This window comes from Columba livia, chromosome 3 (assembly GCF_036013475.1).
Source record: "Columba livia isolate bColLiv1 breed racing homer chromosome 3, bColLiv1.pat.W.v2, whole genome shotgun sequence".
Lineage (NCBI taxonomy): Eukaryota > Metazoa > Chordata > Aves > Columbiformes > Columbidae > Columba > Columba livia.
In genome coordinates, this window is record NC_088604.1 from 92414364 (window position 1) to 92436826 (window position 22463).

Sequence of the window (22463 nt, forward strand, 5' to 3'; positions counted from 1 at the left end):
CCTTTTTATCCTGTGGTGTCCAGAACTGCACCCAGTGTTCCAGGTGAGGCCGCACCAGAGCAGAGCAGGACAATCACCTCCCTGCCCAGCTGGCAGTGCTGCGCTGGATGCATCCAGGGCACGGGTGGCCTTCTTGGCTGCCAGAGACACTGTTGGCTCATGTTCAACTCTCTGTCGACCAGAACCCCCAGATCTCTCTCTGCAGAGCTGGTCTCCAGCATCTCATCCCTCAGTCTGTATGTACAGCCAGGGTTGCCGTGTCCCAAATGCAAAATCCGGCACTTGCCCTTGTTGAACTTCACGTAGTTGGTGATTGCCCAGTGCTCCAGTTTGTCCAGATCCCGCTGTAGGGCCTCTCTGCCCTTGAGAGTGTCAACAGCTCCTCCCAATTCTTTGTCATCGGTGAACTTACTTGGTGTTCTCTCAAGTCCTGCATCCAAGTAATTTATGAAGACATTGAAAAGCACTGGCCCTAAGACAGATCCCTGCAGAACCCCACTAGTGACTGTTCACCACCCTGACATGACCCCATTTACTGTAACCATAATCCCATTTACTATAACTTATTGGAGGTCTAAGAGTTTAAAATCTGGTACCCTGTATTTGATGCTGCAGAACTATCTTGTAATGAATTACAGCTGTAAATGCTCATCAATGTGGACTTAGTTTAGGTCCTTTTCATTTGGCTTCCAGGCCAGTCATCTTGCAAAAAATGTGTATAGCAGTAATGGCTGTCACTATTGTTTGATGATTTTTCTTAAAGCTACCAGAAGATATTTTAATACAATTTTGAACTAATTGGAGAAAGAGAGTAATAGAAACTCTTTTGGGTTATCAAACTTGGTTTGCTGAGGATTAGCATGAGATACAATCTTCAGGGCTTTCAGAGAGCTTCAGCAGTGTAATAAACAAGTTCACAATCAATAGCTGGTTTAGTCCACCGTGAAATGTGACTGTTAATATCAATCTCTTGCATTTTAGTACTGTTGCAAAGAAGACACATACAATGATACAGAAGTTGAAGAAAGAAGGGAAATTATCTGGATGCCTTTTAACATCATTATTAAATTGCAGAACTTTGGAAGAATTAGACCATGTGGTCAGTACACTAGTCTTTTTCACATCATCCTTAGTTTAAATGTAACCTTTGGTAACTAAATAGCGTATAATGCAAAGTACATAGCATGACTGAAATATTTCCTTGCCTTTTAATAACTGTGGTTTTTGTTTATTTTAAGTCTGCACCATATAAAACTGGGAGTAAAGGCACCAAGGCCCAGAGGGCCAAGCAGCTGGGATTAGAACCTGCTGCTCTTTCGCTCCTGCAGAATCCTATGGAACTCAATCTTTTTTCTTACATTAGACCCAATACCAAAGGTAAGTGCTCTGCTTCTATCAGCAGCTATGTCCTAAATATCTGAAAATATTTTAAAAGGGGAATTACTTTGATTGTTCTTACGTTGCTAGAAGTTATGCAACTATTTTAAATTCAAGAATTATTTATCAGTGTGTGGTAAGGGTCTACAATTAATGCCATGGCTCTCCAACCTTTCCTGTCTTTTTATGTTGTAAATAGTAATAATTCTGGTATACAAGAGATAAAAGGCTGGAGGTATTATAGTTGACGTCTGTGTTTACTGGTAAGAGAGAAGGAACTGCACTGCATCCCTGAGACTTCTCTTATTTCGGTTGTTTACTGAAGATTCAGTGCTGATTGTACAAGGGGCTTATGCTCTTACTATGTGCTGAACTAAACGTCACCCATTAAAGCATATCTTAATAAAAAGTGGCTGTGGTGATTGGGAGTGAGCGGGAGAGTTCTTGTTGCTGAGTGACAGTAGGGTTTGGAGAAGATGTAATCTCTGAAACGTGAGCAGGAACTTTGACGATATGATTGTCACAGACTGCAGAATTGTGTTTCTTTGTGAATGCTGGTATGCGTGAATCTGTAGGGGGCAATCTCTGACAATAAAATACCAAGACTGCTGCAACCTTCTGTATGATGTTACAATAGAGTCACAATTCTACCTTGCCCCAGCACTTTGATTATTAACATAAAGGTACTGAACCTTCTTAGTGAGGCTGACTCTTCCTCTTCCCACTTCAGTTGTTCTTTTATTTTATTTAAATATTATTTATTAAATGATCTTAACTTTGCACTGAAAATCAGTTGCCAAATATTCTGGCTGTGTAATTATTGCATTTTAGCTTATGTCATTACTTCATACAGCAGCATATTCCAACCGTGCATCTGACAATTGTGGCAGAGTCTAATGAGGCAAAATAAAATCTTCACAGTGAAAGTTCAAATACATTATTTAGGGTGCATTCAGAAGGAAGTGCTATTTGTTACAGTATAAACATTTCAAGTTTAGAAAATCAGTATACCTATTTTCAATTTTGTGCTAAAAATACTGTTGCTTAGGTTTATATAATGGTTTCCATTTGAAAGGCACATCAGAAATTACTTATATCTATGAACTGGGTCACTTTTATCAACTTGGGAGCCAGTTTGACAACCTATATACAGCTTGAGATCAGACTGGATTTTTTTTAAAGGGATGAGCGATTTGCTATACAGAAAAGTTTTCATCAAATTTTAATCTTCAGCTCTTTTAAATTCTTTTAATCTTATACTAAAAATAAACTGAAATAAAAGCAGCAGTTCGTGTTTCAAAGCAAGATATTTGAAAGTTAAGGAAACATGCTCACCAGAAAACTTTGTTCTTCCGTTTAGTTGTATGCATGGTCCAATATTTCTTTGATTACATGAGCATGTGCTAGTTCTGCAATGGACACAGTAATATGCCCATGTGAGTGGTGTTTGTTGAATGGGAAATTTTTTATTATTTCTTTAATCCTGACTGGTTTTAGTTTATTCTATCTCATTCAAATCCTCTGCTAGAATTAATGTTGCCATGCATATTTCTTAAATCATATGCAATATAATGCGTGTTTTATAATTCCCCTTAGCTTTATATTCTTACATGACATTACTTGTACCATAAGAAACACTAACTCTTACATCTGAGGATCTAAATTCCTCAACTTCTAGTCAGTTCAGGCATTTAATAACATTTTTTATTCTGACATTTTTATTTTGCTTTCTGGCAGGTAGCTTGAACTTCCCCTCCTTAAAAAAGGCCAAGTGTATAATTTTTTTTTTTTTTTTATATTGTGTAACTCCGTAGCCCAATCAGAAGCAGGGTTCTGGATTTATTTCAAATATGAATTATTAGAGCGATGCAGGTTTATTTTAATGGTGTTAATAAAGCTCTTTCAAGCTATTGGTAGTACATTAGACAGAAGAGTGAAAAATAATGTGTATTGAAGGAGACAGTTAATGCCGCATCTGCCAGCTATAGGGTTCATGCATTTTGCTCTGAAGCATTTGTTATGGACCGTTGCTAGAAACAGGGTTATATATTGATTTAAAGTACAAGACATCAGTTTTATTTCAATCCCAACTTGTTCTGGTCCAATTAAAACTCTGTGCCAAGGAAAATACTGTGCCACTCCTGCTCTTTTCAGATGAGGGATGGTTCAGTGTGTTGGAAAGCTGAATGATTCTGGTATTAGCTCCATAGAGTACTTTGTCTATGGAGGTGTTTTGTAACTTTGCTGTTTGGTATTTCATGGGAGAAAATTAGGGTACCCTGGCCTCAGAAGTGTCACTATGTGAACTCCTGCTACAGACCAGTGGAAATGTAAAAGCTATCACACAGAGAAAAGACAGGATTGCCTGCAAAGATTGTAGGCAGCTTCCATATCAGTAGCAAAGCCCATAGACTTCTGCAATTGCTTGTTTATTACAACCTCAAAAATTACACTTGAGTATCCATTTTTACTATTGTAAATAATGCATTTACGTCATATATGTCAAGTTCTGTTAGCATCAAAGTAAAAAATGGTTATCTTTCTCTCATTTTAATGTCATTTTGACTTATGATACTCTATTTGTCACTTAAGGCACATGAAAAATATAATGGTTTCAGATGCTTTGGAAAGGAGGCTCAGTTAATAAAAAAATTCTAGTGAATTAGGATTCTTCATATGCAAATTAGTCAGACGTCTTGCGTCAGTTTTCTTTCAGCCTGTATTTTTTTTAGTGCTTGTGCAGTTGTGTAAAGTAATTTCTCATATTAGTTTTTATAATTATTAACTGTGCTTTCTTCTAAGGACTTTCAAATATCCAGGAAGTAGAGGCTGGAGTACAGCATATTTTAGCTGACATCTTCGCTAAAGATAAAGATACACTGGATTTTATCAGGAAATTGTGAGTTGGACTCTTACTTTCTAAACTTTCCTTCTTACATGGTAAGATTCAGTCTCCAAGCATACAAATACATTACTAACTCATTTAAATGATGGGAAAATGTGGTTACTGTGTGGTTGATTTAGGTTGATTAATTCACTTGTGTTGGAGATATGTTCTTTGGCCTTTCTGCCCATCTGGCTATCAGTGGTGGAGAAATCTGCTGTAACTTTTCAGAGGTGCATCTGCTTGAGCTGTTGCTCCAATATTTACTGCTTAACACCAGTCAGTGTAATAGTGCGCGGTGCTGGTTGATTTTGAAATTGATAGTTAATAAGGCAAACAATACTACTGTCTTTAAAGCAGGGGTTACTGACGCTTTGACTATGTTAGCTGAACTTAAGTTTGCTTAAGGTTGTCACGTCTGGGAGGTTGGTGTGACCGAGTAATAGTTGCTTGTTATACCATCTGGGCTGGAGAACAGGGTTATTGAAGAGCAGGTCCCTCCTTAGGAGCATGCGGTGTTGGCTTGAATCAGCTCAGTTCTGTTTCATTGACACTTGTTTGCTATTTATCATAAGTAATAGCCAGCTTCATCAAAAGGTTAGAGCACGGCAATGTGATAGTTTCAACAAGGGGAATGCTTTGTAAAGAATGTGCTGCCACTACCAGACTATCACTTGCATTCTGCTGACCACTGGAAGCTCCTTAATTGGATACACAGTGCTCTACAAATGTATCCTGTGGGTCTGAAGTGTGTTGTGTGTATAATGATCATGAGGAGCATTCAGGAAGCTATCTGTTTGGGATCCCAGTTACTCCTAAAAATGATGACAGCTTTTATCCCTGTTAAATGCTCAAAGCAAAAGATTAATTCTGAAGCTGGGTACATTTAAGAGAGAGGCTGCATTTGTGTAAAATAGGTAACTACTATCGTTTTTTTGCAACTTCTCAGAATTTGTTGTGTGAAGTTGAACCAATTACTGACCAAACTGAAGTGAAGATGGTGGCTTTTGAGTATCCATTCCCTTCAGGAGAAGGCCTGTGTTCAGTTTTTTCTGAGGTCTGCTTGAATTTCTTCTCTTGTTATGTTGCAGTCAGTATATGTCAGTCTTAGTATTGAGATATCTAATACAGTTCTGCAGGTAATTAGAGTTAACGTAACTTGTAATTGGGCAGGCTCCAAATTTCGTTTTTATTCAATACTAGCACTAATGACTTGTAACAAGTTTTGTGCTGAAATACCTTATTAACGTTTCTTTCTTTTATTCAGATGTCAGCAAAGGTACATTTGCATCCAGTCAGCCTTGGCAAAAGTGTCATCCAAAAGTGGAAATGAAAAAGATATTGATAAATTCCAACTGTACCATGAGTTTTCTTGTAATATAAAGAGCATTCAGCATCATCAGGTACACCTACAAATTTTTTTTTTTCTTTGAATTTTAGCTACAGCAAAGGTGGCTTTGCTTTTGAATTTTGTTGCTTAAATCTGGTTCCAAAAATACTTGATTTTGCTTTTCAGTTATCAAAGGTAATAGAGACTTCCAAATTCTTGAAATGCAGGATTAAGCTATTAATCTGTCCCAAGAAGCTGAACAAAGGACTGTTTGTTTAGTATGCCTAATTAATTCTCACTAAACAAATATTTATAACAATTTATGTATCAGAGATTTCAATACTGGTGTGATTGATTTTAGCATGTGGTCCTGCCATCCCTTTTGGTGGATAAAGGCTAAGCAATAATTTATGGTGTTCAGGAGTGGCGTAGTAGTGGAAGCTGTGTGCTTGGAGGGTAAGTATTGGAAGTGAACTTGAATAAAGTTATTCTTTGTTCTTTTGGATGTTTGCTTCGGCACTGAGTTGGAGTGTTCTGAGCCATTTGATGCTAAACCTGTCAGGTGAAACTGGTGAGAAGTACCAGGGAAGGATCCAGAAAAATTAAATTCAAGGTGGCCTACAAAAGCAGTTTAGAGGAACATCCCATGCACTACCCCGACAACGAGTTTGTTTTGCAAATCATCCCTATTACCTACCCTATTACCTACTATTACCTATTATCTTTGGTTATCCTAAGCCCCAAGCCTAGGCCTGTATTACTAGAAAAGAAATGAGGGACAAGACAAACTTACTGGTTGATGCCTTGATAGCTCGCCTAACCCTGTTACTGATGCTCAAAGGCTGAAGTGTGATGCACTCAATGCAACTGTCAAGACCATTGCGCTGGTTCATGAATAATCACCAAGAGAAACAAAACAAAACACAAACAAAAAGCCAAAACCAAACAAACCAAAACCCCAAGCTGAATAAATCATACAAACAAAACCCCACCAACCAACCAAAAACCAAAACACACACAAAGAACAACCACAAAAAAGACCCATGTCCACCTGCAAGTGTCCTTTTCCTTTGGAAGGCTGCCTTATTTTACAGCAAAACGCTATTTCTGTTATATCTGCGATGTGATCACCTTTTTGCTCTGTTTGCTATTTTTAAACAGTGTGATATTTTGAATTAATAAAAAATTTTCTGGCATGTGTTGAAAGGAATTTGTTGCAAAAAATATTTAACAACATATATGGGCTAATTTTTAACTTACTTACTCCCCTCCCCAATAATTTGATAATTATTTGGTGAAAATGTGCTCCTAGAGGGTCTGGAGAAGTCAACAGAGCAATGTAAAACTGCTATGGTGACATATCACAACGATTTGTAGATTCACCAGGAGATTAAGTGTTGTGCGGTATGGATTTTTTTTTTTCCTTTGGGTGCTTTACTGTTGAATGAACACTTAGGCTGTCGAAGACCGTTTAGTTTTTCCTGCACTGAGAGTGGCGAATATGGAGATATTCAACATGTATTGGGTGCACAGGTGTTTCCTGGGATGATGGTATGATTTATTTCTTGTCCGAGACATCCTTCATTTCTGTCTTGCATAAGGAAAACTGTTGATTAGCTACAGGCAGGGCTAGAAACCAGAATTACCAAACCTGGTCAGCACTCTGACCATGTGGCTGCAGGATGTGCCCTTAGGTAGTCCTGTAATCCCAGGATGCTTTTGCACTCGTTGTGTGTTGGCTTTCATCTGTATATTACTGCTATTGACTATTCTAACACATTGCATATTTCTCTATTATGAATCTTAAAAATCTGAGTTATTTGCGCTTCAGTGAGGTTTCAGGGCCCAAGGTATGTCAGGGTTCTTTTGTACTAGTTGAGGAAAAAATGCATTTTATTATCATTTCTAACATGTGAGGTTTGCAGTTCTGTTGTGTACAAATACTGTAACCTCTCATTCCTGTGTTATTTTTTTCTTTTCTGTTATGTTAGTTTGCCAGTTCCTTTCTTTATCTCCCTTTTGTGTTTTGATGATGAAATAAGAAAAAGTGTTTTCTTTATCTGTCATTTCTTCCCTAAGCTTAAGCCCTAGTATTGTACTTTCAAAAGTCTTTCTCATAACTTTCGATTTCTTTATTACCCAACTTTACTACCCTGCTGATGCAGATGACCATTTTTTTTCTCTTTAATTTTCTTGGGTTAAAACTGTCCATTTTAATACCTAGAAGTCTTTAGTCTCTACCTCACCTAAGACTTAGAAGAAATACTCATGTTCTGCATTCAAAACACTGGTTAAAAATGTGGTCTTGAATGTGCTTTGGGAGAGGTGTAGATGTCTTCAAGTGAAGAAATTATTTGGTTTGGTTCAGGATTTTTAAAAGAAGGTTATATGTGTAAAAAAAAAAAAAAAAAAGACACTTGGAGGGATTTATAAAATTTAATTCAGGTTAAATAGCTCTTTGAAGAACACTTGCAAAACCAACTGTTCTGAAGACCTTCTCAGCTCCTTTGGTGGCTGCGCACAGACAGATGTTCTCAATGCATTTAGCTGGAGGCAGAAGTAGAAGTCAGCTGTGGATCACCTCTTTTGCGGATTTACAAATAGAGGGTTCCATAAAATACTGCACTTATTGCCTGAGTATGGAAGTGCTAGTAATCTTAAAGGGCTGTGTACAACCCTAACTCTGCTCTAGCTTTCATGGAATTTAAACACCGGTCAGTGTTTGTGTATGCCTTGGGCTTGCTTTCCTCTGTTTGGGGACGACTAAATTGGTGGGAGGAAAAGAGTTAATGAATGAAGTGTAATGGTTGAGGCAAGTGCTCCATTTTCAGCCTCATACTTAAAAAGGAATTGGAAATTACAGTCCTTGGCAAAACTTATTCAGTGAGTCTGAGTAAGTCTGCAATGTAGAAGAGAACTGTGCAAAATGAAGGATGTTGTATTTTTCTGATAAACAGAATAAGGTTTGGTGGATCTTGTGACTAGACCAAATTATTTTTCTTGCTTTCTCTGAAAAATGTATGTTGTTTTTATTAACCCTTTCTCTGGATCTTTTCCAGTCTTACATAAAAACAGTCTTTTTCCAGAACTGAAAAATTGCTTTGTATGAAAATAAGCAACAAAACCACCAAAAACCAAACCTTCATTATGTTAGGGGGGACAAAGTTAGTAAGTACTTTCTTAATTGATAATTTCTTAGATGATAATTCTTCTCTGAGCACATATTGCTTGGAACAGGATAGGGAGATTGTTTAAGAATAAAAATTTAAGTAATATTAGTGACTGCAATATAGCTGGTTTAAGTTCTGGTGACTGACACATTCTGGGAATGTAGTGCCAGGAAACAAAATGTGATGCAAATATTGACGCTGCTAATGGTGTGCTGAATAATGACATTATAATTCTCAGATACATTTTCTGTCATGAGCATCATTTTGATTTTGTTTTAGCTTGACATTTAACTTTCTCTCTTTTTTAAAATTAAAATCAGAATAAACATGAAAGCATTTGATTTGTTAAAATCTGTCTTTCTAATCTCTACATGAAAACATTTGCTTTGGCAGTCAAGGTACCAGATGCTATAGTATTTCACATGCAATCTTTATTATTAGCTTTGTTGTTCAATGATATGTCAGGCCTGGTATGTCACAGGAGCAGTAAGGCTGAGGAATATAAATTGGTACTATGTCCTGGAGTCATTTTAAACCATTGTATTTAACATATGTGACATGTCTGAGTTAGCTAGTGATTGAATTAAAGTTCATGATTGACACATAATGTTCTGTTGTGACAGTGCTCAGGGCCTGCTACATACAGCAACATGTGTAGTCATACAGGAATGTCAACTTCTAGCAGGTTTTTTTAGATTTTTTTCACTTTTAAAATATTTTGGAAGGGAAAATCAAATCTAAAAATGTGAGGTTTTTATTTGTAGTTGCTTCTGTTATTCTGTTTCTAAAATCCCTTGGCCCAGTGAGCTTGCTTAGTATAATAGGGCCTGCTTCAGGTGAACATGGTGAGATTGGGCTAGTAGCTGCCCGCCAGTATCCTCCAGGATCCACCACTCGTATTGTGATCCTGGTTATAAATGTAGCGCCACAAATATTCATTTCAACTCGAACTCTGTATGCAGACAGCGTGTGTGCAAACAGATGTAGCTTTAGATCATGAATATGCAGTTGTGTACACAAGACTATGCCAGAAATATGTGCATAGTTTTTACAGCTGGAGTGTTAATGTAAAGAGTGTATCTACAATATTTTCTGCTACTTATGAACTAGGTGTGAATAACTTTAAATTTGTCCTCTTTCAAATTAGGCTGTTTACCTTTGTGTCACAAGTTCTGATTCATAATTAATTTTAAATTTGGATTGATCTTGGGTAGAACAACAAAGCCTGAAGCATAGGACCAACTTTTTCCCTTTCCAATTTCTAGTTCTGATTGGAATAACTTTTCAATTAATGAGTTTTAATTTGGGTTATTGAACAAAGTTATTCCACCCACTAAATTAATGCTGACTTGTATTCTAAGTGTGTTTCAGATAAACTGAATTTTGAGATTGCAGACTCCAAGAAAAATGTATGGTTTATTTTGGTACAGCGTTATTTAATCAGTGTTTTAAATTGTGGATGTTATCTGCACATGTACTTTGTGAACTGATTTACTGTACCACCATCATGATTTGCTACAGAATGTCAAGCAAGTGCGTACACAAATGTTGATAAGTTTATCTTTTGGATATTTTGTGTGTCATCTGTCTCTGCCATTTATGTTTGCACTCAGATTCTGGCCATTAACCGAGGGGAAAATCTGAAGATCCTGACAGTGAAGGTCAACATTCCTGACGGGGTGAAGAATGAATTCTGCTGGTGGTGTGTCAATGAAAGGTCTGCATGGATACATATTCTTATAGAAATCTTTTTTTTTTTTTTCTATAGGCAGCTGCATACTGAAATGTACCTCACATGTCTTGTTACATTAAGAGAACAATTTAAACGAATACTTATTAGATTAGATGAAATTAGCAAGTGGATAATTCTTATTCTGTATTTCCAACTGCTGTAGCATTATGCTGAAAAGATCATGCCTTTGGCTGTATTTAGGGAGTTCTGGCACCATTCTTCATGCAATTGAATTTTTAAAAAAATAAGTGAAGGCTGATGAAATGTCAATGTATTTTCAAATTGTAATATGCATCTCATCCAGTAGTCTTCAATTAAAAGAATTTGTAGAATCCAACAGAATATACTTCTAAAAATAATTGAATATGCCTGATTATAATTGAAGAAGGCTACGTCAGATTTTAGATCAGTAGAGTACGGAACTTTGAGTTTCACAAAAGTAAGGAATTATGTGTTTAAAAAATGTATTGGATTTGGCAAACAAACCTAAATGTGGCTGTCTTCGGTCAATGATTCTCAAATATTATGTGACCTGACTCTTGTGTTTTGATGTCTGGTAAAGTTAGAAAACTAGACTCTAAATTTTGGGTGATTATTTTATTTCTTACTGATTTGCTACTATAAATTGCTTTTTAAAGCCTATATTAAGACATTTGGTTTTGCATAACTTTGAGGATCTTTCGCAGAAGTTAAGGCTGAATATATGTTCTTTCGTGCAATATCTCTGTCAGTCTTTTTCTTGGAAACTTTGCCTTGATGTTCTCTGTAGAATATTGCATTCCAAACCGTGCATCATCTTTGTGTGTGTAAAAGACAGATTTCTCTGTCTCAGCAGTTTGAGATATTGGGCATTGCTCTGAGTATGTCATAGAAACTCCTATTTTTTCATCCTAAAATTGAATAACCAAAAGCAGGAATAAAGATAGGAAAATATACACTTTTTTGATGTATAAAATTGTATACTTTTATGCTACTTTAGCCATTATTTTTCTTCCACACTAAGCCCAAGAAAGGCATGTGGTAAAAAATGTTCCTTTTCACTGTAGAAATATAGAATTCTGTTTCCAACATGGAAGCCTCTGAAAGAGTTGACATATTGTTTGGCCAGACAACATAATGTGTTCTAGGACTAATAGTAAGTAACTTTTTCTTTTCAGGAAAGTATCAGGATTTATAAACGCACCTGAGTTTCCTTCTAGTTTTAGTATCTGTAACAGAATTTCTGTCTTTCTCCCAAGATGTATATTCTGTAAGTAGAAAATATCTGTCAGTCTGGCTTTTACTGCATCTGTGACAGAATTTGGAAGCACTGTGAGGCACGGATAATGGAACAGCTTGTCACTGCTACACAAGTGAAAGTGGGATGTAAAATGAGATATTTAGGGTTGATTACACTTTAGTGAATCATCCTGAGATTAAAAAAAATATTGACCTTGGAAATGGAACTACTTATTAATACTTCGCATTCATGAGGCTATAAATGCTTATGGCTTTTTACTATTTAAGGATAACTTCTCCACCATCAGAAAGCTTTTGAAGGAATGATTTTAGCAGATCTTGCTGCATTAACATGTAGGACAGATTCTGATCTTCCTCATAAGATGGACAACTGTGTTATCAAAATGACAAATTCTAAATGTGTATTCTGCTCTGCAAGCTTGGAAGTGACTGTGTGAGGGTGGGAGTTGCATTGTTTTCATTGCATCGATTTATTGGTGAGAGCAGAAGGTTAAGAACTTTTGTTTGAGGCAAGGATATTTCAAACCTTTGCAAAGGTATTAACTTATTTACTGAAGGTCACACACAAAATCAGATCCAGAACCAGAAATGCCACCTTGCTACAGAGTTTGGCCGGTATTCTAGTCACAAAACAGTATCACCTACTGCCTGTTGAATTAGTGACAAATATACTGACCTTTGTGTTCTTCGGAGGCAGAGTTTTTTAGTACTAAATACCCCTGTGATGGAACACGGCTTGGAAGAATGATGTTCTTCAGTATTGTGTTGAGCTCTGCTTAGGTGCTCTCTAAGATGACTGTATTTTCTTTGCAGGTTTGGAATATTTATCTGCCTGTAGAAGCATCTATAATTTCCTTGAAATTCAGATTTGTGCTGAAAACTCGTGAAAATCCTTGTCTGGCCCTATGGGTTGTATTTTTCCCCACAAAATGGCATCGCTGCTGGGTTTGACAGCGAACCTGGCTCCATTAACACTAGAACTGTGCTGGTCCCAAAGTGTTAGTTGAGAAGTGGGACACAGAAAAAGGATCAATTAGAAACAGCTGGAGAGGGGTTTCTTAGCTGGCTTTGATTGTAAAGGCAACATGGAATTGTTCCTTGGGAAGGGGTGAGATTGTGTTCTAAAGCGGAACTGCAGCCTTGAAAATGAAGTTTGGTGTTTGACAACCTTTTCCAGTTTCCAGACAAAATTCTGGGGTCCTGTGTGAAGTCCCTGGTACAGGCCTTAAAGGGATGCTTTGTCTTGAATGCATGACATTTACAGAATGTCTTGGAAGAAAACAAAGCTCTGCTTTGTGTGCTTCAGGTCTAAAAGCCGAGCTGTGCTCTTCCCGGAACAGCTGTTAATTAATACTAATGATTCATAATGTGGGCTACGTTAATTCTGTTGATGTATGGTTTTGCCCTCTGAGGCGTATCGGTAGTCTAAGCCATTTGTGCTTCTGGTGGTCCCTGTTGTAAGCACACGCACGCAGAGAGCTGATGAGCAGAGTAAGATGATATTATTTATATGGACTTTTTCTAAATAGGGCTTCATTTAAAGGGCTTTGAAGGTCAACTCTTGATTATTTAATCAAGAAAAATCTGTTCTTAAAGGGAAGCTTAACTAGGCTTTGATGATCTCTAAAATTATACGCACATGGCTTTTGCTTTGTTTTCTGCAGTCAAGTGGATTTTTCTCTTCCCTCATAAAGTATTGGAATGATTAAAATGCAGTATTTGCTATGATTTAATGCACTGTTCAGGTATCTTTTCATTTGTAGCAGTTCTAGGATTTTTTATAGAATGTTGCCTAAATAATTTTGACTTCTCTATGGGCAGGTAATAAAAATATCTGCTGTGATTAACTAGTTACGGAGAAAAAGTTTGCTATGTAGCTTTAATGGATGGAAGAGAGGGGGAAGCAGCTGCCACGTTTCCAAATTCATTCTTATTTGTGCTGAGAATACTTTCTGGGAGAGTGTAGTCATACTTGCCACCTGTAAAAACTTCATGTTTGTAGAACTGGATGGCAATAAGGAGGTTTAAAGCCTTTGCCAGTTTTATATAGGTATGGAAAGAGTCTCTAGTTACAAATAAGTGTAATAGAACTATTTGCAAAAACTGTTAGCAAAAGTGATGAGGTCATGTGGCTAAGCACTCACAACTCGGGATGTTGTAAAATTAAGTGGTGAGCTTAATTCTGCTCCCATGTCTGTCTGCATTAATGCAGTGTTCACTTGGTCACACGTTTCTCAACTGTTATAGGTGCAGACACTTAAAGCTGTTTCAGGAAATTGTAGATCCCCTTAAAGAACTGCAAAGCTGGCTGGGCAGGAGCAAGTTAGGATTCCCGGTATTTCTGAGTGCAAGTAAACAAAGTCAAAAGTAAAATTCAGTCCTGTTTTTGCCTTGACCTGCATCTGGACACGTTATCAAATGGCCAGAATTCTTTCATTTTGCATTTATTTAAAAAAACCCCAAAACTATCAAGCAACACATTTATAAAAGGTGCCCCAGATGTATTAAAAATTTGTATCTCACATTGCAGTGAGGGATCCAGGCATGTAAAATATACACTAGATGAAGAAAACTCTGAATGTTATCAATATTAAAAAAAACCAAAACAAAACAAAAAACCACCCAAAACAAAACAGATGGACTGTAATTGAAAATGTTCGTAGTCTTTACTCCTGTTTGAGTATGATATGTCTGGCTGTGTCTCCTCAATTTTTCTGCCTTCTCATCACGTGGACAATCTCAGTGAGTCAATTGTGCTCGTTCAAGAAGTTTCCCCTCCTTGCCCCCATAGTAGCATTTCACAAAGCAAAAAAATCAATGGAATAAATATCTGGGATCTTTGTTCTAGGTACCCTTGTAACTGATGTGTATTTTAAGACACCATTTCAAGTAACTGTCATTAGGGCTATGACCACTGTGCACCGTCTCCTTAGAGAAGGAAATGCTCCAAAGAGTTTGGCTTGGAAACTGTTGAGAAATAGTCTCGTGTGTGTTTGGTGTTGTTTATTTCATTTCCCCTTTTGCTAGAATATTATTTATGCTTTAAATAGATCGGGAAGAGGTAAAAGAGAAAAATCATTTGCCTTTTTTTCTGCGGGGGGGGGACTACTGCAAAACTGTCAGATTTCATTTTGAGTTTGTATAGAGATACTCAAAACATTTGAGAGGAAATTTGAATTTGGTTTCATTAATAGAAATTAGTTTAGCTCTTGAATTTCTGTCTGGGCACAGTTGCCTTATATCAGAAGCTCTGCAATGATGCTCACAGAGGATGTTTAGTCTTTTTTATGTATCAAGAAATAGCAAATCATGCAACTTTGGTGGTTATATGGAGCCAAGTTCTCTATTCGGTTGTGGTAAGCTTCGGCTTCTCAAAGTGAAAAGCAACATCTCTTTATATTTTCTTCAACACGTAAAATACAATTGCATTCTAATACCTAACAAAAAAAGAGAAAATGTAGGCCTTGTCCCTTGTCTGATAGTAAAACCGTGAGCAATTTCTCATTCCATTCATATTCAAAGCTATGATTTCATTGCCTAATTATTGTGGTAATTCTGCAGTTTGTAGGATGTGACACTCAATGTAGAACTCTTTTTTTTAAAAAAAAATTCCATTTTGCCTGAGTTTTTGCATATGTTCTTAAAATATTTTTCTTTTTCTATTTTTCTGTAGATGGAGACCAAAACATTTTTTAAAACCAGAATTCATGAGGATACTACGGAATTCAGTAGAGGATGCATATAAACGCCTTATATATCCTCTCCTCTGTAGAGAATTCAGGTAAGCTCAGAAGGAATATGTGTTTTCATACTACGAATTTCTTCAAAATTCCATCCCCAACTTTTTATTAGAATATCTTTTATACACCTGAAAATATAAGCATGTTTTTTACGCTCTGTGCTTACAGAAGGAATGCATTCTGTAGTCTTGCTTCTGTAAATTTCTTTTGTGACCTAGGCTACAGTAGATAAATGATTTCTCTGTGAAGTCATTTTACATGTTTACATATTTATTGCTTGTACATTTACCTAATGATGTACAGTTTAGATCTACATTACTGTAATAGTTGCATCTTTATACTTGTATTAGCATGAACTATTATGTCACTGAATTTTCCCACCATCTCTTCATGTAACAGCAATAGTATTATCAGTGACATTGTTCTGACTCCCTTTTTACTTGTCTGAAAGAAACCAGCAAAGCGATTGCGGTTGGAAGTGTCACGCATGTTTGTCATCTGCACTTTGTGGTACCTGAAATAGTCATAGAGCTGGTCTGATACCATTTTGTGGGTACTGTGATGGCTCTAGAGAAGTCAGTAAACTTATTTCTGATGATACAGTAGTAACGATATAATCAGACAAATTGTAACTTGTATGATATTGTTCTAAATTCAAAGGAAATTTAAGACTTGGTATCCAAGTAAGATTAAATAGGGTATTTTCATGGGGTAGTTTACCACATAATAGAAATGATTTAATATGTAAAGAAGTCTACAGTATACGTTCTAAAAGTGTTATTTTCTAATGTCTAACAGTACTGATGGTGTGAATCTTCTCTGGAATGCAAAAGAAGCTCCCCAAAGCATATAACATGTTTGATTCTGGCAAGGCTTTTTTGATATGTGACCTAAATTTTAATACCTGTTTTGAGGTAGTTCAAATGGACTTTATCAGAGAGACCCTGCTTATTGGACCAGAAATGTTGAGATTACTTGTATCAAAATGCCATGCATTGTTTATTCAGTACCTAAAAATCAGAAATCAGACTGTCAAATGTAGTTCTTCTGTACCTGCTTGGCTCTGCTCTGGTGTTTCTTTTCAAATCTGAGTTGTTTTCCTGGCACTTCTTTCCCTGAATATCACTGACCAGATATGCCATGTTCTTCCCCTCTGAAAAGAACTGTCAGCTGAAGTTTTGGAAAGCAGATCTTTCTAGTGGCTCTCGTTTTTTTTTTTTTTTCACTACAGTTTATTTTGCAAGCAAAATTGCTTCACCTCTTCTGATTAGTGACCCTGCTTTTTGCTACTGTGTGTTTCACGGATTTTTTTGTGACCACAGTACATGTAGCTACTTTAGGGGAGGTACTGGTGTCTATTGTTTGGCCAAAATGATGAACATCTCATCATGGTGAGTCCAGCTGTTGGTTTCTCTTGTGTTGGTGTGAAAGTAGTTAATGTTCCAAGCCTTCTCTACAACTAAACTCTTCTAAATAAAGGAAAAAGACTTACCATTTAGTGGGGTTTGGTTTTATCATAAATAAGTAAACTGACATAAGTGTTCTTCAAGGCTCTTTTATGGTGTTTTTGTTGCCTGGTTCCTACCACAGGACTGCTGTGGCTTGTGTGTTTGTATAACACTGAGGGCTGCAGCAGCAGTAGGTTGCTGAAGGTTTTCTGTTCTCTTAAAATAAAAAAGCTGCTTTCCTTACTACTTCCTAGGTGTAGCCTACAAGTCATAAATGCAAAGAATACAAAGCTCACTGCCTGTTCCTGAGTGGGCACCTGCTTATGTTTTACTGTGTGATAATTCTGCACGATTGACAGTGTCTGGTTAGGAAAAGCTGAAACATCTCCTGTAGAGAGGAATGCAAATCACTTAACCCTTATCACTGTTTTATTCTCTTCATGCCCACACCAGCAGCTGATTATTTTTTTTTTAGGACTCTTGCAAAGGGCTGCTAAAGTATTCAATACCTCCTTTTAGCATTAGTATTTCCAGCCCACCGCCCACTGTTCTTTTTTTTTTTTTCTTTCTTTCCTTTTTATTATCATTAAATGTTGGAACAGAAAGTTTCCAAGAGTGTATTGAAGTTTCTGGTGCTTCTAGTGATCAGAATAATGAAACCTGCCAGCAAGACAGTTACCATATTTATTGTTTCATTTCCTTTCTTCCACTCTGTCAGATATCATCATTTCTAATATCTGGTATAATAATGTCCAGTGTTGCTTTTGGCTCTTTGAAATACATTTTATTTTGTTGCAGTACTTCATGGAATGATTCCATTAGGATTTGATGCAAGTGATGTGGCACGGACATTTTTTAATGGATAATCCTTTCCTAATTTTCCATGCTTCCTCGGAGTGAGTGCTTTTTCTCCTCTGTCTTCAGGGACACAAACGTTTCTCTGTATATCTTGTTTCGCACCTGAAGCTAGTTCGCAGATATTTTTCCAGAGAAGGGATTGCCTCTCAGACTGTATGTGGAAGCTGGGAGTTTTAAATCTCAATTTAAAAACTGACTCTTACAACATTGAATATAGAAGCTAGCAGCTCATGATTCAATTATTTGCTTTTTTTACAATATACCTGTTGGTGATCTACAGTCTGAGAGCTTCATAGAATTCAAGGGAGGGGCTTGAAAAAGGAATACTTTTTTGTAAAGTAGCAACTGAAGGGCTTTGTTTTGTTTTATACAAAATAACCATTCCTCTTGTGTTTAGAGAGGAGGGCTGCTATCCGCCTCTGCCTTAGATCTCTGCCATATTAATGAGAATTGTCACAAATTGGAAAAACATGAAGCTGGGCATCTTGCCATTTGGCTGAAGCCAGTAGTGCACTGCAAAAGAGAGAGATACTAGATTGATTGAGGTAGCTTGATATTTGTTCAAGGATCAAGTGACTATTCCAAACCTGAAATGGAGGGCCAGTACCTGGGACAGTGGATCATCTCATTGATACAAGTGTTGAGTGAGAGACAGAGAGAAAAGAGAGGTCTATATTTGAAATTAAAAAATACAGGATATTATATAATAGAAAGGACATACGTTATGTTCCCCCTACGCACCTGGCACTCTCAGTAACATTTCCTGTTACTATAAAAGTTTCTGTATATCCGTGCCAAATTTAAACATGATTTCCATAAGGTGCGTGTAACTAATAGCATGTGTTTAGGGGCAATTTTAATTCCGTCACAATTCTCTCTTCACAGGTGGACCGATGTGAATTTGCAGTGTGGGAGGACTTGGCTTTGTGGGCAATAGGGACCCATATCTTTGGGATAGATGGAAAGCTGAAATTGTCCTGTCCCTGTACAAAGTCTCCAGTTCAAGAGCATTCCACCTTCCCTTGTTTACACACCACTTTTAGACTTGCTTTCTATGCACGTATGACTGGTTGAATCTCATTGTGTATACATAGAAGATCTGTATGGCTGTGAGGCTTAGGAATTGGCTTTGTTTCCTCTGGTCTCTTGCAAATGGCATCAAATTGTTTTTTCGTGGACTCTTCCTGGAAGAAGCTTTTTCTTTCGTTTAGGTTCTTTTTGTTTAGTTTTTTAAGAATGGGAGAAGGATGCTTCAAGACCAAGTGATCAGGAAATGAAATGGCAACTGAAATTCAGTGGAGATGAGTGGAAAACGATGTGTGTGAGGGCAAGCAAGTATTGTATTATATAGAATACTATGAACTCTAAACTATTGTGACACTCAGGAAAGACATTGTGGCATTGTGGAAGGTAGCTCCACATAAGTGTTACGTGCTTAGAAGATAAGATTATTTAGTTAAGGAATAAAGACACAACAGAGAATCATTGATTTAGTTGGCCCGTATATGGAGTGCTATTGGCCATTTTGCTCCTCTCACCTCAGGGTGGGGTGAGGAAGTAGTAAAAGGATTCATTAGAACTGGAAAATGCCCAGTGAGGGGGAACAAGGTATCGAATAATTTCTTTGTGAAAAAGTATTTTCTGGGCTATGACGCTTCAGATTGAGGAAGAGAGGACTTAAGAGATGAATGGTGTATGAAGCATGACACGGGGTTTCTAGGGATATATTTTTACTTCCTTCCAATATAAGATCTATGGGGCCATAAAAATTATAAAGGATCAGCTTCTAACCAGAAGTTGGCAGCTTTTGGTTTGCACGGTTTGTGATGGACCTGCAGAACTTGCTGCCAATAAACTACATGGGTGCGAGAAATGTGCGTGGGTTCAGCAGGAAACTGGATAGTTGGGCAAGAGATCTGTTATGGTCTACTAAAGAGACAGACCGTGTCAAACTCAGCAATTACTCTGAGATGGAAATTGTTGGAGGCTATGATAAGATTATGGGGCAGGTAAACTAGTGCTGCTGTATCAGCTCCCTAGGTAGCTGCTTGTAGCCACACTTGGAGACAGAACACTGGGACAGTGGGACCACTTACATCAACCAGTGCAGCCATTCCCAGATTCCTGGGTTTAGTGGTTGCAATATACAGTGTCTGCTCTTTGGTGCTGAGGGCACAATTGAATTGCTAAGTCTTAGAATGCATGTATACCCTCCACCCTCCCTTTAAATCATGTCTGTGTTAATTTGATACACTTGATAAAAACCCAAAAAGCACAGGGATATGAGAGTCTTTTGTTGTTGCACACTTCCTTAGAAAGTGTTAAACCAGCGATTTGTGAAAGAGAATCTAAATCCATCTCTAAATGAGAGATTATAAGGACTTACAGCTTTTTCTGTGCCACTGTGGGATGAGATGGGGCTGAGATGGTTGGTGGGATCTTGGGCAAAGTCAGGTCAGACTCAAGTTCTTTCACATCTGAAAGCTGCTCAGAACATCTTCCTATCCCATCATGTCAAATAGCCCTTATGAAGGTTGTGTTTGAGCTGTTTGTAGCTTGCTTGTGTTTTCTTCTGTAGAAATACTTGGATGTTGGTTTTTTTTTTTCAGTGATGGGTAAAAAGAAAAGGAGAATAAGGGCACTGGCTACTCTTTAAGCTACATGAAGGCTTTACTGGACTGCTGTTGCTTGCCTAATTATTGTAGTTATTGACAATATAATGCAGCTGAAAATGGCAATGTAAATATATACCAAAAAAAAAGGGCAGCTAGGTTGTGAATATTTGTGTCCCCATTACGTTTTCAATTTTTGCTTTTTCTTATATAAAATGCCATGCCATGCCAAAACTCCTTATCAGTCATTGTCTTACTGATCACATCTGACAAATAAGACATCATGCATCTCATACACCTTCACTCAACAAGACTGATTTGTTTCTTATAACACTCTGCTCTAAATGTTCATGCTTGAAGTCACCAAAGTCAATCCTTAGTGCACTGTCTCACTTGTTTCTGTTGAAGGATATGGAAAAGAAAGGTAGGGAACATCACAGCCCCATTAACTTCCCAGTTTGGTTCTGAGGAAGTGAAATACCCTTCTAGAAAGACCTTAAGTCTACACACTTCTGTGATGACTGTTAAATAATGTAATTTGTAGGTGAAATTAAATACCTCATGAGTCATGGTGTGTTAGCAATTAATTGGACAGGCCCTACCAGTTTCTCTGTAGTACCTCTCAGCCTGAATGATCATCTTTTTTACTCGGTAGTGGTTTTTCTCATAACTGTGAAGTTATGATTAAGTCAATCCATGTCATCTTCAAATTAACTTTTCTTTGCAATTAGGTATCAGCTTTGATGAGAAGCTGTTATTCACTCAAAATTATGAGTTAAAGTTTGAATGTTGGTTGGTACGCCTACATTTTTATAGGTGTTTGTTATACTCTTTATATTGATTTACTTTCTTGGAACCAGAATGAGATAATCATATAGCATCAAAAACTTGGTTGGTAGCTTAATATTTAATTAAAGATAATGAAAACATGATTGGAAAAAGCCTTACAACTTTGAAACAATTCAAACGTCCATTTGAAAGCTAATTGAGGGGAAAATGTTTTTTGCTTTCATCCTTTTAAGATCAAAGTTGACATCTGATGCAGAGAAAGAGTCTGTGATGATGTTTGGGAGAAATCTCCGGCAGCTGCTTCTGACCAGCCCTGTGAGGGGCCGTGTTTTGATGGGAGTAGATCCTGGCTACAAACATGGCTGCAAGTTGGCGATTATTTCACCAACCAGTAAGTTTCAATTCCAAATATTTTTTGAAAGGACTGATAAAAATATATTCATTTAGAAGTAAGGATAGTTTTAAAACCTACCTTTTATTGAACTGATTTTTGTCTTAAGCTTTTAGTGTTTTCCACACATCCTGTCATGCAAATTCCTTTCTTCAGGTTCAATGTTACATTTCTAGCACCTGGATTTCGGTGTCTACTTTGGTGTTATTACTCCTCTCTAAAATAGAATTTAAGATCTCTTCTGCTTTCTTGAATACAGGTTCAAATAATTGTGCCTCTCAGTAGTGAGCAAAGAGAACACCTGGCATTTTTATTGTTGAACAAAGAATTTGAATTTAAATACTTTGCTTTTTTCATGGGTAATGTCTGGACACTTTATCGGCCCTTTTGTTTAGTATTATGTGTGTCAAAGTGGGAAGTCAGAAACATTGTATTTGCAGAACTTTTTAGTCCAGTTTTAGACATATATAGAATAGAACCTTTCCAGATCATACTAGTCTGATCTGGGGATGCATACCTCTTTAGACCCATGTCAAAACGGTTTGTTTTCCTTTGATTTTTGTCACTGCCTTTTTGTCTGAGAATATATCCACCCAGGGTGGGTATAAGCAAAGATATGTTATTGACACATGTTAAAATGGCAATAAAGGTCAGGTAAATGGTTATTAGCTTGCATTGAACCATAAGCCATTAGTACCAGTTAATACAGCTTTATTTCCAAATGTGGTAGATGGGATGATGGCAAGAGCTGGCACTGGATTTTCATAGCTCCTGGGCTGCAAGTCCCGAGTCTGCATTCCTAATTTTCATGTCTCTTTACTCGCTCTGTAAAATGTACTAGACTGGAGCAATAAGTCTTCTGCAGTGAATTGCTGTTTTTCTCTTTCATAATA

General features: G+C 37.1%; 1 protein-coding gene across 2 annotated transcripts in view; it reads left to right on the top strand.

Annotated features, from left to right (window-relative positions):
- SRBD1 (S1 RNA binding domain 1) overlaps positions 1-22463 on the top strand; it is a 130716-nt gene that overhangs the window by 12317 nt on the left and 95936 nt on the right. For both annotated transcript variants that reach the window (XM_065058195.1, XM_065058196.1), the window contains exons 8-14: positions 982-1099; positions 1239-1377; positions 4180-4276; positions 5529-5664; positions 10375-10478; positions 15406-15513; positions 21413-21570. In XM_065058195.1, the coding sequence (XP_064914267.1) occupies positions 982-1099; positions 1239-1377; positions 4180-4276; positions 5529-5664; positions 10375-10478; positions 15406-15513; positions 21413-21570 (860 nt within the window). The remainder of the gene's footprint in view (positions 1-981; positions 1100-1238; positions 1378-4179; positions 4277-5528; positions 5665-10374; positions 10479-15405; positions 15514-21412; positions 21571-22463) is intronic.